At 42.8% G+C, this 16,931-nt stretch overlaps 1 protein-coding gene and 1 long non-coding RNA gene across 2 annotated transcripts; one reads left to right on the plus strand and one right to left on the minus strand.

The window, feature by feature from the left end:
- Positions 1-1,047: 1,047 nt before the first annotated feature.
- Positions 1,048-9,180, minus strand: LOC109496141. Its single transcript, XM_045049768.1, has 2 exons — positions 8,458-9,180; positions 1,048-1,768 (listed from the first exon to the last, which is right to left on the minus strand). The coding sequence occupies exons 1-2, from the start codon at positions 8,984-8,986 to the stop codon at positions 1,611-1,613; spliced, it is 687 nt and encodes a 228-aa protein (XP_044905703.1). The 5' UTR covers positions 8,987-9,180; the 3' UTR covers positions 1,048-1,610.
- Positions 5,846-11,626, plus strand: LOC109496140. The gene is made up of 3 exons (XR_002151992.3): positions 5,846-5,911; positions 7,648-8,976; positions 11,019-11,626. It is a non-coding gene; the product is annotated as an uncharacterized LOC109496140 (long non-coding RNA).
- Positions 11,627-16,931: the final 5,305 nt, after the last annotated feature.

The following is a 16,931-nucleotide window of genomic DNA, read 5'->3' on the forward strand; positions in this document are numbered from 1 at the left end:
ATGTAGGAGGGATAAAAGAGGCAAAAGGTAAGAAAAAGGCTATTAGGTATGACAATTGGTGGTGGATAGCCAGGGCATTGTAAAAGCTTTTCTAAAAATAAGCTTTTAGATAATAAAAATAGATAATAGATAAGATATTTAGATAATAGAGAATAAGCTTTAAAAAATTTTTGAAGTGAAACACACATACAAAAAGCCTAAGTCATACGTGTGTGGCTTAACGAATTATCAGAGGTTATAATCACCTTCCCGATCAAAACCCAGAATATGCCCAGTTCATCCAAAGCCTCCCTCATAACATCTCTCAGTCATCAACACCCACTACTAAAATGAGTAAAGGAAACCACTATCCTGACTTCTAACATAACAGATTCACCCATTTTGAGCTTTATATAGAGTCTCACACTGTATATTCAGTTCTGTCTGGCTTCTTTTGCTTAAAATTATGCTTGTGAAATTCATCCATGTTGTTGCATGAAACAGTAGTTTGTTCGTTTTCATTGCTGCATTCCACACACGCACCAAAATGTATTGATCTGCTCTTTTGTTCGTGGAAATTTAGCTGGCTTCCTGGTTTTATTAGTAAAGTAGCTATGGACATTCTTAGATAAATACATTGGTAAACCTACATACATCTTTATATTGGGTACATATCGAAACGCAAAATTGCTGGAATACAGGGTGTGAATATATTCAACATTCGTAGATGTCATCAAACAGTATTCTAAAGTGGATGAATTAATGTATACTCCATCCAACAACTGTACTTTCTAATCGTTCTACATTTTCTCCAAAAAGAAGTGTATTTTCTCCACAAAGAAGTGCTTTTGGGTCTTATTTAGGAAATCTTACCCAATTGGGGTAATGTGTCATGGGAGTTAGTCTCCTATTTTATCTTTTAGCAGATTTGTTGTTATGTTTTAATGTTTATTTATTTATTTTTCGTGGAGGGGAACAGAGAGAGAGAGCAAACACGCAGGGGAGGGACAAAGACAGAATCCCAAGCAGGCTCTACGTTGTCAGCGCAGAGCCCAACAAGGGGCTCAATCTCACCAACCGTGAGATCATGACCTGAGCCAAAATCAAGAGTCGGATGCTTAACTGATGCTTAACTGGGGAGCCACCCAAGCACCCCAGCAGATTTATTGTTTTATCTTCCACATTTAGATCTATAATGTGCTTAGAATTGATATTTATATATGCGGTGAGGTAGAAGGTCAAGATTACTATTTATTCCATTTGGACATCCAGTTGACCCAGAACCATTTATCTGAAAAGACTATCTTTTCCCCACTGTTCTGTCATATATTCTGTGTCTATATATGTGTGAGTTTGATTATGGACTGTCTGTTCTAAAATTTGACCCTGCCATTTGCCCATATCCTATAACTTTTCCCTCTTTGTTCTTTATTCTTTGTTCCAAGAAGTAGAAATTAGCCATCAGCCATTTTTCCAATTTGCAGTGAATACTGAGATTCATGATACATATTGTACTGGATTGTTCTACTGGGAGCTGTTTCCTAGAATTCATTTCTCTGTGTGACTCTGGGTTGAGTGGGCCATAAGTGAAGTGGTATGAAATTTAGAAAGCAGAAATGAAGCAGGTACCATTACAGTCGAAAGGCGGTCATTGGTAAGAGGTGGTGAGAAATGGACAGACAGACATGCTGGCAGGTTCCAGTGTGCTTCATCCTTCCCGGTGCTGCCTCCAGACCTCCTTCCCACCTGCTTGCTCTGCCAGCAGCAACCCCAGGCCTGCCAGCAGATGCTATGAACATACAGAAGCAGCTATCACGAAGAGCCAACCATCCCCCGTAGACCTCTACCCCGGCCCCCGCCCCCCTCCCAATTCTATTCCAGTGGCTGGATTTGCCTGGCTTCCACATTTCCCCATAAGCCAGGGCTGGTTAGTGACTTTTCTCTGATTCTTCAACTCCCCTTTCCAGGCCTTTGCTCCCCCATTTCTTCTCCAAATTATGTAAGGTCCATTTCCTATAATACATTCCTTATCCCATAACTCATAGTAGTTCTGCTTCCCTGATCAGGTCTTGACTGATAGACACATGTTGAAATAATCAACACAGTGTAACAGTGGCAAGCCCTAAAACTGCACCATGGTAAACTTTCCAACAGATGAAAACTTGACAGAAGAACTGCAAAATGGTATTCAGGGCTGACAACACTGGCAACATGATCACATTGCTGACTTTGACCTTCAGACCCTGAAGCTGGCAACTGTACCTCTTTGCTCGTCCCTCCTCCACTCATTTGTAGCTTCCTTGCGTCATTCCCTTTCAATATGCCCACATCTTTCTTTCCCTCCAGACTGTAAATTCATTTCAAGGCTTGCCTTATGCATCTGAGCACTCCTCCTTGCCTGAAGGGAAGTGTAAACCCAGGGCCACAAGAATGCGTGGAGGGAGGGAGCTAGACTGATTAGCTCAGGCTGGGAAAGCTCACAGAAGTCTCCACGGGGGTGCTGGCACTTGATTTGCACCTTCATGTCTGAACAGGACCTCAGTGACCAGGAAGTGAGGGAGCTAGTAAGAATAGGTGACATTTTCTTGTGGATCCTGTACCAAGGACTGTGCTAAGGACTTTACACATTAACTTACTCATCCTCACATTCCTTCTATGAGGCACGTGCTGTCATATTCCCATTTTATAGATGCAGAAACTGGGAATCAGAGTAACTAGAAAGCTAAACCATCACCATATTGCCCTACTAATTAATATCCTGACAAAAACTAGGGTGGCGGTTGATTTGTCTTAGAATTTAAGAAAAGCCTTTTCTTGGGGGTAGTAATTTTATTTTTTTTATTTTTATTTTATTTTTTTTTGGGGGGGGGGGTAGTAATTTTAAAACTTCAGTGTGTCCTTGAATATGTAAGGGAGGCCCAGAAAATGGGAAGAATTTGTGGGGAGTAGGGGTGATTTTTGTGTAGTTTTGTTTTCTCCTGAGAGAAACGAAAAGAAGGAGAAGGAAAGACAATGGAGAGGAAGTGACATAACCTGGCCGAAGGCAGCAGAAATGGCAGAGGGATGTTTTTAAGAACATGACCAAGGAGGCTATAAAGAATGGGTAAAGTAGGGGCGCCTAGGTGGCTCAGTCGGTTAAGCACCTGACCCTTGATTTCAGCTCACGTCATGACTTCATGATTCTTGAGTCCCACAATGGGGTCTACCCTGACAGAGATTCCCCCTCTTTCTCTGCCCCTCCCCTTGAGACACTCTCTCAGTCTCTCTCAAGACAAATAGGTAAAATACAAAAAACAGACAGACAAAAAAAGAATGAGTAAAAGCAACTTGTCTGATTTTCTGTGATACCCAGCCTTCCTTCTTCCTGAATTTTCAGCAAAAATCACAGTCTGCCATACACCCAAAGATATGGCCATGTGAGTTTATAGAAAATAAGGAAATAGTGGAGTCTCACGTTTGGGTTACCCAAAGCAGCAGGATACAACCTAAGTTGAACTAATTCATAGGAACAGCAGGTCAGCACAAGAGGTAAGCCAGAACTTAGGTCCCCCCCCCCCCCCGCCCCAGAATGTGCTTGGAGAAGGCACCAGGCTTTCCAAAGTCTGTGGAATGGGGTACTTGAGACAATTCCTTCTGTGTCTTAAGGGCTAAGAAGGCTCCAGCTGACACGTCCACTATGTAAGGAGCTAGGCAAGTGCACTGAACTTGAAGGCAGGAGATATTCACTGCACTTGGAGAAGAGCCTACCAGTGGAGGGAGGGTGGGGCCAGAATGAACTGCTGTAGGGCTTGAGATGGGAAAAATATGGTTTCTTCTCATGGAATGCAACATCTATTTGGGGACCCTTGCAGATAAAAGTAAGGGAGGGTCATACAAGACAGTATCTCATTCAGTGGGTGATGGCCTTCTTTCAAAATCTATTCATCATTCAGTTATTTTGAAGGAACTTCAGCAGCAAAACTGTTGAAAACAGGCAAAAGGATGTCTTAAAACACTAATCTCAATGTGTGTACATAGCATGGACAGATGCGCCAACCCTATGCCATCTTCCCCCACGTTCCCCCCAAATCCCACCCTGGGAACTGCCCCCTCTGCCTTCCTGACTCTTGAGGAGGGACAAGGAAATTCATGACTTTGATCAAGGACTTCATTATTCCAAAGTATTTTTACCTTTGGGAATTTTCTAGAACTAGATCCCAATTAGTCTCTAAGTGTTAATAATCTCTTACGAATGCCCAAGTCAACAAATATTTATAGTGTATAGACCGTGTCAGGCACTGGGGTTACAGGGAGAGTTAAGACCCTCCCTTGATGGGCATAGTGACTTATAAGAAAGAACTCAGGCATGAGTTTTAAATGTGTAATGACTTGGCCAAATAGAGTCTCGGAGGAATGTTCAACATTTGAACTTCATAATGCTCTCTCCTCCTATTAACCCTCTTTCCTTTGGAGACTTTCCTTGTCAAAGGGGTTTTCGTTAAATATTAAAATATCAGGGATGTTCTTTAAGAGATTTTTCAATAGGGCTTTATGTTTCTTGGAAGAAAAGAGATGTACAAATCCAGTAACTACATGAAACAGAATGACGGGGACTATAATGTTGACATCATGCCTGAAGTTGAGCGACATTAAATTTATTTTTCAGAGCTAATTAAGCCTGCAGCCCCTGAAATACCCCATCCCCAATCATTATCGAAGAGGGAAGCAAATGACTTGAAATAATGAAGAAAAAACAAAACAGCATCTTAGGATTTTGTCAAAAACACTAAATCCTCCAAAGACCCTTAAGAGCAAACTTAACTCCAAAGAGTTGGTACCCATCCTCTCGTCTGAAAGCTGCTTTTGGAAATTAGGACGGGCTTCGCCCCTCCCAGGTGAAGCCCTCTTCTGTGCATTGTGTTTAGTAACAACTCCAGGACAGGGCCCGCCTAATTGCTTCTTACAATTCCTTCCCCTTCCAAGCTCACGGAAATGTCATTGCTTTTCTCGAGGTTTCTGGTAATTCCCAGGGGCCTTCTGGCCTCTAGCATCCGCTTCTGTAACACAGGGTAAATCTGCAAATGGGCTTTATTGTCCTCAAGTGTGGTCCCTGCTTAGACTCCATCAACGGAGACCTGAAACTCTGCCCATTTCATAACTGCCATTAAAAGCATCTCACACAAAGTGGTGTGTGTGTGTGTGTGTGTGTGTGTAGAAAAGTTTATTGGGGGCGCCTGGGTGCCTCTGTCAGTTAAGCGTCTGACTCTTGATCTCAGCTCAGGTCACAATCTCATGTCGTGGATTTGAGCCCCACATCAGGCTCAGGGCTAGCTCAGAGCCTGCTTGGGATTCTGCCTCTCCTTCTCTCTGCCCCTCCCCTGCTTGGACTCTCTCTCTCTCTCAAAATAAATAACAAAAAAAGAAAAACAAAGAAAAGAAAAGAAAGAAAAGTTTATTGGCTTGGCAAAATAGGGGGGGTCAACATCAAACATATTAGCGAGACCGTGTTCTCACAAGTCTTTGCCGGGCTCAGGCTCCCTCTCTTCACTTCTTTTCTTTCCTTCTTCCCTTCACTTGACCTATAGTTCAAATTCTTCCCACTTGTTTATGTGGAGCAATCGTGCTCTCCTCAGCCCCTGCTCCTGAACCTTTGCATAGCTAACTTGACTTAAAACACCAGATTAAGTTCTTCGATGAAGGCCATCTTCTTCTCATGGAGTGTGGGAGTTTCCAATATGTCCACAGATTCTCTGATCCTTCTTTCAAAGGGTGACACCAAATCCCCCTCTCCCTTAGCGTGGGCTGAATTTAGTGACTCACTTCCAACAAATACATGTGGCAGAAGTCATGTGTGACTTCCCAGGTGAGCACATAAAAGGCACTATGACTTTCTTCTCACAGCTCAGGCACCCTGGGGCAAGCCAGCTGCTATGTCACCGGGACACTCGAGCAGGTCTGGAAACCTCTAGAAAGAAACTTCTTTCTTCTCTTTCTCCGTTGCTTATTATTCCCACCAAACATAGTTCTGGGTCAGAGTGTGAAGTGTGATGGGGGTGAGAGGAAGGTGTCGGGTCACAGCAGAGGAGTAGAAAGACAGGCAACACTGGGGTGACTGCGTGCAGTAGAGAAGGGCACAGGCTCTGGAGTCACAAAAACCTGGGTTTGGGTCCCACTCCACTTGTTATTACTATCCCGTCTAGGCTTCTGAAACTTCAGTTTGCTCATCTGTAAAATGGGGCATTATCTCCTTTGGAGAGATATTGTCAGGAGCAAGTGGACTAAGGCAGAGATAGGCTTAGTCCCAATGTAAGTACAGCACTCACTTATCGATAGTAATTATTAAGATTATCACTGGTTGAGGGGCACCTGGGTGGCTCAGCCAGTTAAGCATCCGACTTCAGCTCAGATCATGATCCCTCGGTTTGAGGGTGTGAGCCCTGCATCCGGCTCTGTGTTGACAGCTCAGAGCCCGGAGCCTGTTTTGATTTCTGTGTCTCCCTCTCTCTTTGCCCCTCTCCTGCTCACACTCTGTCTCTCTCTCCTCCAAAAATAAATAAACTTTAAAAAAAAAAAGAAAAGATGACCACTGGTTGAGTACCTACTATGCGTCAGGCTCTGTGGTAGCTGCATTATGTATATTATCATATCATTTTTAATACTCACACAGCAACTCAGAAAGGTAGAGAGGTTGTAATAATGGCATAGCGTGCCCCCCAACAGATATGTCCAAATCAGAGTCCCAAGTACCCGTAAATGCGAACTTATTTGGAAACAGGGTCTTTGCAGATGTAATCCAAGTTAAGGATCTCGGGATGAGATCATTCTGGATTTAGAGTACGCCCTAAACTGGAAGACTTGGCGACCTCAGAAGAGAAAGGAGGACGCGAGACAGGAGACACGGGAAAGGCCCCATGAAGCTGGAGGCAGACAATGGGAGTTATGTTGCCACCAACCAAGGAAGATCAGAGCTGGAAGGCTTCTCCTCTAGAGACTTTGGAGGGGATGGCCTTGCTGACACCTCAATTCTTCTTGCCTCTGAAATTATGAGAAGAATCGATTTCCATTGTTTCAAGCCACTGTGTTTGTGGCCATTTGTCACAACAGCCCTAGGAAACTAATTCGTAGGCTTTTATCCCCACTTTACAGGGAAGGAAACGAAAGTGAACTAACTTGCTTGGGGTCTCTTTTTATGCAAAGCACCGATTCGTGCTACACAAACATAAAGCTACTGAGTGCCCACAAGAGAAATGATCAGGATCCAAAACAGGAAAATTAGGACGAATGCGTAGCTCCAGGTGTCTGCTGGAGAAAGGGAAAGTGAGCGCACATCATTTCACTTAATGTGCAACTTCGTGCAAATACCGGAGCTTGCTTAATTAGGCCAGGAGAAACCCTCTTGGAAGGAAACAGCCAGCAAAATAGAACTCAGGGTAACATGTAGAACAGCTCAGTGCAACTCTGTGGAAGAGACCAGCGCAGCCAGAACCAGCCAGAACTAGCCCTGAGGACCCATGACTTACACTCTAGGGAGACGCTGAGCAGATTAAATTAATAGAGCAATTAGGGGGCAGGAAGCAGGCTAAGCCTCTTAAAATCTAGGAATCGAAGGGGAAGTTTTCAGAACAATTTGGTTTGTAGAAAAGAATCGAGTCTCACGCTTTAATTTCTCTCTCTCTCTTTTTTTTTAAGATGCTGAAATGGCAAGTCTGAAGAGCAAGAAGTCATTACAGATTTCTTATGAAATGCAAACAGTGAGGAACCATTAATTTTAAAGGTCTACCCATTTCCCAAGGAGCCAAGAAGCCATGCCTAGTCTTGAGGGTTTAATCTACGTACACACAGGGGAAAGATCTCTCCTAACCTACACCACTCACTGTCCTCCCAAGAGGCTTCACGCGCCTTTCTTTTGAAAACTCGCATTTTCCATAGTTGCAAAAATAACAAATGCTCAGTGTACAAAACTAGGAATACATGAAAAAGCACAAAGAAAATGAAAAAATAAACACCGTAATCCCACCTCCCACGTGTTGAAATATTTTCCTCTGATATTTTAGATGTAGCTCACACACACCTCACTTGAAAACAAATTGATTATAGCGGCCACTCCCGCGTGTTCACGGGAGGGGTAGGTGATGCATAAAACATCTGTGGAGAAAAAAAATATATAAAATAGCTAACATTTAACAGTATTAACTTGGTGCCAAGCATCCTGGGCACTCCTTACATATTAACTCGAGGAAACTTTTGCCTACCACCAAATCCAAAGATATTCTTCTGCATTTAACTCATTTAATACTCAGCACCCTTTTGTTACTGTCATATTTATTTGGTAGATAGGGAAACGGAGGCACATGAAAAACCGTGCCCCAAATCACACTGCCTGTTGTGGTGAGCGGGGATTTGTTCCAGTCTCTGCGGGAAGCAAGAACTCAGGTGCCCACCTGCGCCCACACGGCTCACTGCTTCCCTTTTAGAGACTAGCGGAGGGGAGGGACTCACGGTTCACTTTCCTCTGGTTGGTCGGTTCTGGCCCAGAGTGACCGCTGCTAGAGTCACCAAGGAGTCCTGGGCTGTAATCTTGCGGTGGAGAGCACGAGATAAACACGGGGTGGGGGAAACTGATGCGAGGGGAGCCTAGAAAGAGGGCCTGCTCGGGCCTGGCGTCCAGCCTCAGGCTGGGCCCGTGGCCACACCCACGCAGGCCGCCCACGGCCACGCCTACCACCCCGTGCAGCCAGGCCCGCGCCCACTGCGGGCAGAGCCTGAGAGGCAGGGGCGCCTGACGTGCTGCTGACATCAGGGAAGGTAGCCACCTAGTGCTCTGAACCTTCAGAAAAAGTCCACCACCCACACATTTGCCTTGTGCACGTGGTTTTGGAGAAATCCCAAATGTCTCCAATTCCAGAGAAGAGGCCGAGTCCCACGTCTGAGCTGGGGCAGTGAAAGGGGAAAAGAAACCTGAGTGGGCGGAGAGTCTGGAGAAAGTTGTGAGCCGCTGGGAATCCGGATAAATCTTGAGTAAGGACATCGCATATTGAACTTCACGTAAACGTGAACTAGAAGATGCAACCTATTCTATTTCAGGCCCAAAGGACTGAAGTCCACATCTGGAAGAAATATACATTCATGCATGCATATACATATGCATGTGTGGTTTCTATCATATGTATGTGTTATGTTATATATAATATACATGACATAAAACATGTACAATTAGATATGTAGATCATTCTTTACAAAAGTGACATCATATCTAATGTAACAAATCTAAATAATATACAGTACATATTATATAAATGTGACATGATTACATTATATAACATGTTATATAACATACACGCGCGACAAAATAAGCATATTTTATGTATAAGATATACAAGCGCATATAGATACGTTTTTATTAAAATGTAATATGTATCGTTTTAATTTTCTGCCTCATTAATTTTTTTCTTTATAGAAATGGGACATTATTATATATACAGTTTTGTGGGGTTTTTTGCTTAGGAATATACTGTGACTATTTTATCCTTTCGGTAATATTCTTTTACAATATGATTGTTAATTTATTTTTATGTTCTATGTGGAGGGACCATAATTTGCTTAACCAATCTCCTCTTTTGGTTATTTGGGCTGTTTTGAGTTTCTGTTATTATAAATAATTCTGCTAATGAACTTTCTTATAAATAGGTATTTGATCTGACACGTACAGCCAGCACAAGTTAAAGCTTGACAGGAAACAGGTGGCACACTAAAACTGGGTAATTGAGGGACGTCTGATGGTACAGTGCCCAGAGATTACCCCTGGGCTTGAGGGGCAGAGAGGAAGCAGTTACCAGAAGCTGGAGAGGGTAGCTTATGGGAAGGGTCACCTGATAGGATCCTTTCAGTGCAAAGATACAGCAAATCCAGGCAGCAGAGGAAGATGCTTCCCAGGTCCTTCCCATGGTTCTCATTAGCAGGGCCCAGCCAGAGGCCAGAGCCCTGGGTCACACTTGGTCAGCCCCCAGAGGCACAGAAAGATGCAGTAGGGTAGAGAGTGGACCTGGAAAGGCAAACTGAGGTTAGCGTGCTGTGAAGAAATGTGTTAATAACTTCAACTCCGACTGCAGTGTGAGAGAGCACCTATTTTTTAGAATACCCGTATAATACTGGGCATTACCACTTTTAGGAAGCTGTGTAATGGTTCTCAACAATCAGGTCCAAATCCCTGGACCCTCTAAGTGTTAGCATCTACTGAAGAAAGATCTTTGCCGATGTGATTAAGGATCTTGTGCTGGAGAGCTTATCCAAGTGGGCACTACATGCAATCACAAAGTATCCTTATAACAGAGAGGCAGAGGGAGATTTGACCCAGGAGAAGGCAATATGACACAGAGCAGAGAATGGAGTCATGGGGCCACAAGCCAAGAAATGCCACCAGCTGCCAGGAAGTCTGCCTTTGAACCCAATTTCAACTCTTATAAGCTGTGTGACCTTGGACAAGTTCCTTCACCTCTTTAAGCTTCAGTTACCCATTTGCAAGGTGACAATAATACCTCCTACCTAACAGCGTTAACAGGATTAGATGCAACAAAGTCAATGTATTCAGTGCAGTACCCGGACTCCCCCTCTTCGCTGATCTAGCAGGGGTCAGCCAATTTCTCTCTAAAGGACCAAACTATAGATATTTTAGGCGTTGAAGGCCACAGTGTGTGTTGCTGTTACCCAACTCAGTCCCAAAGGAGTCGTAGACAATTCATGAACGAATGGGCAAGGCTGTGCTAATAAAACTTTACCTATAAAAGCAGGCAGTGGGCAGGATTTGGCCCACAAGCTATAGTCTGTCAATCTTTTATCTAAATGAGAGAGGAGTCCATAAACTATGGCCCATGGGTCAAATCTTGACCGCTTCCTGTTTTTGTAACTTGTGAGCGAAGGATAATTTGAACGTGTTTTTAAATGGTTGGAAAACAAAGAGGAGAAGAATATCTTATGATACATGAAAATCATAGGGAATTCAAATTTCAGTGTCCATAAATTCAGTTTTATTGGAACACATTTTTTTTTTGTTTATGTTTCAGCTATGGCCGCTCTCATGTTGCAAAGGCAGGGCTGAAAAGATGCAACAGAGACCGCGTGAGGCACCCTCACCGATCTGCACTGTGGCTCAGTGGCTGTTGTGTGATGGAGGTGGACTGGCCTGTGTTCCTGGTTCCTGGAAGTTACCCTGTAAATTCTTGGAATTTCCCAAGTGATAGGAGCATCTTTGTCATTCATGGTGTAGCCTGGTAGTTTATGCTAGAGAGGTGACACGTGGTCCTCCCTGGATAGTTTGTGCTAATGAGATGATACAGATTGGGGACAGGCCACACCATGTGATTAGAACCTTTTGAGGAACTCGATATCAGTTTGACCTCTGGAGAAGGAAGTGGGGCTGGAGCTTGAATTAATTTGCTTGGCCATTGATTCAATCGTGTCTGTGTAATGAAACGCCATTAAAAACTCTAGACACGAACCTTAGATGGGCTTCCCTGGTTGCTGAAACACATTGAAATGCTGGGAGACTGACACGTCCTAAGAACATGGACGACTTCACGTTTGGGAATGGGAAAACTTCCCCCTGTGCGCCTTTGCATTCTGCTGGTCCTGATTTGTATCCTTTATAATAAAAGTCATCGTAAGTATAGCACTTTGCTGAGTTCTGTGAGTTATTCTAGTGAATTTTTGAACCTGAGGGGATAGTGAGAGCTCCTAAATTTATAGCCGGCTGGTCAGAAGTGCGGATGACCTGGAAACCCCCAGGGCTTGAGACTGGTGTCTAAAGTGAGAAGAATCTTGTGGAGAACTACGCTCTTGTGAAATGTGACACAACTCCAGGTAGTTTGACTCAGAAGTGCATGGCAATGGTGCACGACAAAATGCAGTGGCACGGTTATGACTCAACAGTATTTTCAGAGTCAATCACATCGCAGTGTGGTGGCATTAAATGTATTTTGTTATTTTATGCATATATAATATGTGCATATATGTGTATACCAGTCATGTCAAAATAAACAACAAAAAAAGGACCATCTGAGTGGCTCAGTTGGTTGAGTGTCAGACTCTGGATTTCAGCTCAGGTCATGATCTCAAGGTTTGTGAGTTCGAGCCCCTGGCACCCACCTCCGTCCCCCCCCCCACCACCACCCTCGCCGAGTCAGGCTTTGCTAACAGCACGGAGCCTGCTTGGGATTCTCTCTCCCATTCTCTCTACCCTCCCCTCTCCCCGCAAATAAATAAATAAAATTTAAAAAATTTTTTAAAATAAACAAAAAAAGAAAAGTAGACTTGGAACGTCACCTGTTTGAAGTACAGTGGAGTGTGGGTTATTGCTGAATCTGATGGCAAAGTAGAGGATCACACCGTAGCTGTGCTAAAAGAATATAGTACATACCAGCATTGCTAGATGAAGCACGCATCACAGCACTCCCAACTCACAGGAAAGCAACAATCAGAAAAGTCAGGACATTTAAAATGGCATATCTCACGATAGGAAAATTTCGTCGCAGACATAAAACATGAAAACAGACCCACAACCAAAGTGGCTCATTTTTGAGTGGCCCATTGTTAGCCAAACAAGAAAAGACAACTATTGATAATGAGTTAATTAAATAACGTTTGGTCACAACCACTGCAGAAATATGTCCAGAGAAAAGAAATGTGTTTGCTCGATTTTCTACAACTGCTTAGAGAATTGAGGACTTTGGGGTGACATAAATAGTCAATTAAAAAACAAAGCAAATAACGGTGAGTGGTTTTCTACGGCTCTTGATGAGTTGATGTTACTGATACTAGTCAATTGTTTATTTGAGAAGTCAGTGCCAAGTTTGAAAGGGTTGAGGAAATAGCCTCTGTGAATAGTCTTCCTGGAACACTTAGAGTGGAGAATATTTTCAAAGAAGTTAAGAAAATCAATTCAGTACAACCTGAAGTGGAATCTGCTAAGATGTGTCACAACTGAAAATAGGTATGGGGCAGAAAGAGCAAGTATTTGTTGGGAAATTTACAAAGCTTGTGGAAAGGTAGGATATTTAAAAATCTGTGGTTATTCATTGTATTATTCATCAGTTGGAACTTGGCAGAAAAAAATTCAATCTATCCTGTGGGATTGAAACAGTATGTCATTTGTTGTGGACTTAATCATTGCCAGTTCTGTGGATTTTTGTCACAAATAGAAGTCAAACACCCTGACTTTCACCACTACACTGCAGTTCTGGGACTTAGCACGGGTGAAGATTTATAGCAATGTTTGAACGTTGGGCCTGAGATTCACATTTTTCTGAATGAGAAGCATTTCCCTTCAATATTTATTTGTTTGTTTATTTACTTAGCGCTCGTTATTATTGAACACTGAATGAATGGCTTTGAAAACGAACTTCTGCAGGCTTGATAATGCCTCTTGAGGAATTCAATATAAAATGAAAAGAGAAAACTGTGTATGTATCAGACTTACATACTGCGGCAATGTCATTTTGGTAATACCTAATGTTGCTTGAATCACAAGTAGTACCAACCTGCTTTATATACTTTCCATGCTTTCGAAAGCTAAAATAAAGCGGGAGATTTCCCATTGCCACATACGTTTTCAGGGGAAACACTTTCAGAGCTCAAACCATAGTTCTAGCAGCATTTTTTGAGCCCCCATGGAAGTATAAAGGGAATTTCAGTATTAAAATCCAATTGCCTGCAATTGAGGGGCTTCCATATAACCTTCAGTTGGAAGTGATTATCGCATTGTAATGAGTTGCAAACAGGCCAATAAGAAGAGAATGCAGAATTCTAATAATGCCTCCCAAGCAATGAAGACGCTCAGTTAAAATTATGTTCGTGGGTTGATAGTGGTACTCGACAGTGCCCAGCTGTGTGAAAAGATTTTCAAAGATGAAATATATGTGGGGAGCCTGGGTGGTTCAGTCGCTCAAGCAACCAACTTCAGCTCAGGTCATGATTTCATGGTCCGTGAGTTCGAGCCCCACATCGGGCTCTGTGCTAACAGCTCGGAGCCTGAAGCCTGCTTCGGATTCTGTGTCTCCCTCTCTCTCTCTCTGCCCCTTCCCCACTCACGCTTTGTCTCTCTCTCTCTCTCTCAAAAATAAACATTTAAAATTTTTTTAAAAGATGAAATACATTAAATTTCATTACAGATTCGTATCAACAGATGAACATTTGCAATGGATTTTGACGAGTGCTAGTAGCAATACTAAGTTTGAGCCCTAATTAAGCAAAAGGTGAGTTTTGAAAAAAGAATTGCATTCTTAGGATTAGTAGACCTACATGACAGAAAATTATCTGTAATTGTTATTTGTAATTATTTGCATTGTTATTGTTGTTGTTAGATTTTGAATTTCATCAGTAAGGATTTTAGGGCAAATTGTATTCTCTCTCGTTGTATAAGTACCTACATAACATCCTCAGTTTTAGCTCTCGTCCTGTACAGCCTGCAATATCTCCCATCTAATCCTTGAAGGAAAAGTCTGCTGAGCTTAGATCTGGAGGATGTCTCCCAAAACGTTAAGAGTGAGTTTTCCTGAGTATTTACATTATGAATATTTTAATTTACTTTTCACCCCTGCTATCTGTATGCTCTCATTTTATTGGTAATGAACACATATTAACTATGTAACGAAGAAAATAAGCTATTTATAAAATCAGTTCTCTAAAGAGAAACTATTCCTCCAGTGATGTTGATAAATGTACCCCTGGTGGAAGTGCTCTTCCTATGAAGAGAAGCCCTTGTGTTTTGCTCAGAACCGCATCGGAGCAGAGACTTTCTAGGAGAACACTTTCATCAGCCCCAAGTTTGAATCGGACTTTTCCGAAGTCCCACTCTGCCTTGTGGGGGCAGGCAGAATGGGGGGCCTCCAGGGTGACCTCCAGCCACAAAGTGTGACAGCCTGCCCCCTGAAAGTGCTCGAGAGCAGATGGCACATTTGATTGGAAGTGACTGTCCCAAGACTGGGTCCATGATCACAGTTTAGAGGAGATCCAGGCAGCTGAAAACAAGATGAAAAGTGAACTCTGTCCTCTTTGTCCAGTAATGGTCTGCACCAGTGGCGGTCTGGCAAACCTTTTATCTGTTTTCAAAGAAACTTTACACTGAATTCCTATATATATATATATATATATATATATATACCCAGTTTTAAATCTGTATTGATTTATTTTATAATTCCCAGTGGCAATATTTACTGCTTATAGTAATCAAACAACAAGGGAAATGGGTTGTTTGGTTAAAAGTTCAAATTGAAGTTAGGTTTAGATTATGTTCGGATTATGTGTCTGTCGCATGGAATCAATAAAACCCTGATTCCCACTTGTGTGTGATTGCAAAGGGTAACAGCTTCTAACGGCCTTCTCTGCAACCTCAGGGTACTCTCCAATTAAACTCTCCAAAAGCTTGAAAGAAGAGTAATAGAGACTTTTTGTCTCCAAAACTGAATCACTAGCGTTCTCTTCTAACTGCTAATCTTCATTATCATGGGTATAAAAGGCAATCGAGTATCATCCAAAACCATGACAAACATCAAAATGATTAATACGTGTTCATGACCGGAGTATCAATTATTACACAACTCACTACGATGTTGGGTTCGGTTCGAAGGGAAAAGAGATGAACAGATGTGAATATTTTTCAGAAATGAGGATAAAGCTATGATCTTCCTAATCGATACAGTTACAGGAAGGTCATAGAAGCATATCGTACATACTCAGTGAGCATGTGCTAATGGAATGAATACATGAATGAAACTCTCTGCAGAGGGGTTAGTCTGGCGGCACAAGTTTGTGCTGTGGTAGCAACCACCATGGTGCGATCGGACACGGAAAGTCAGGGTACGTGTTTGTGTTTGTTCATTAGAGCTTTGAGAGACACCGTAGTGAAGAAGCTACCAAGAAAGGCTCTGGAGGCAGAGTCCCTAACTTCGAATCCCAGCTCTGTCAATTACTAGCAACGTGGCCTTGGGAGAACTACGTAGCTTCTTTGTGCCTTGGTTTTCTCATCTGTAAAATGAGTGTAATAATAGCACCCACTTCATAGGGTAGTTGTAAAGATTGAATGAATGATTCATGTAAAGAACTTGGTGGAGTTTTGCTATTTGAAGCGAATAATTAAAATATACTAGAGAAATGTACATTGAAAGCAAACGATTCTTTTAAAATTTATCTTAAGTAATCTCTACACCCAACGTGGAACTCGACCTTACAACCCCGAGATCAAGGGTTGCGTGCTCTACTGACGCGGCCAGCCAGGCACCCCAAAAGCAACTGTTCATAGAATTCTCCAAGGAGCTGTAAGACTTCAGGGAACATAGCTTGGAAAACAGTAGTTCGAGGTGAAAAGGGGGCATGTGTTTGTGCATCTCAAAGCAAAACGACCTCCTCCTCTCAGTCCAGTTGCTCAGTTTACCCCAGAGGAACCCTCTGGTGGGTTTCCATACCCCTACTTTGACCTACTTCCCAAATCTTCATTCCTATCCTGTGCATAACCAAGTTTCCTCCGCTAGAAGGGTGGTGTAATAGTTTCCTAGGGCTGCCCTAACAAATTAGCACCAAGTGGATGGCTTAAAACAACCAAAATTTATTCTTTCACAGTTCTGGAAACTAGAAGTCTGAAATCAAGGTTTTGACAGGGCTGTGCTTCCTCCGAAAGCTGAAGGGGAATCCCTCCCTGCCTCTTCCAGTTTCTGGAGCTTTACCAGCCATACCTGTCAGTCCTTGGTTTGTAGATGCGACGCTCCAGTCTTCACATTGTCTTCCGTGTCCACATTTTCCCTTTACAAAGTCACCGGTGAGATTGGATTCTGGCCCACCCTCATGACCTCATTTTAACTTCATTACCTCTGTAAAGACCCTATCACCAATTAAGGTTAGAAGCCCCGGGGGTAGGACTTCAACATATCTTTTTTAGGGGAGACACAATTCAACCCATAACAGATGGCAGTGAAGACTGTCCCAGC

The sequence above is a fragment of the Felis catus genome, chromosome F2 (genome assembly GCF_018350175.1).
Source record: "Felis catus isolate Fca126 chromosome F2, F.catus_Fca126_mat1.0, whole genome shotgun sequence".
NCBI lineage: Eukaryota > Metazoa > Chordata > Mammalia > Carnivora > Felidae > Felis > Felis catus.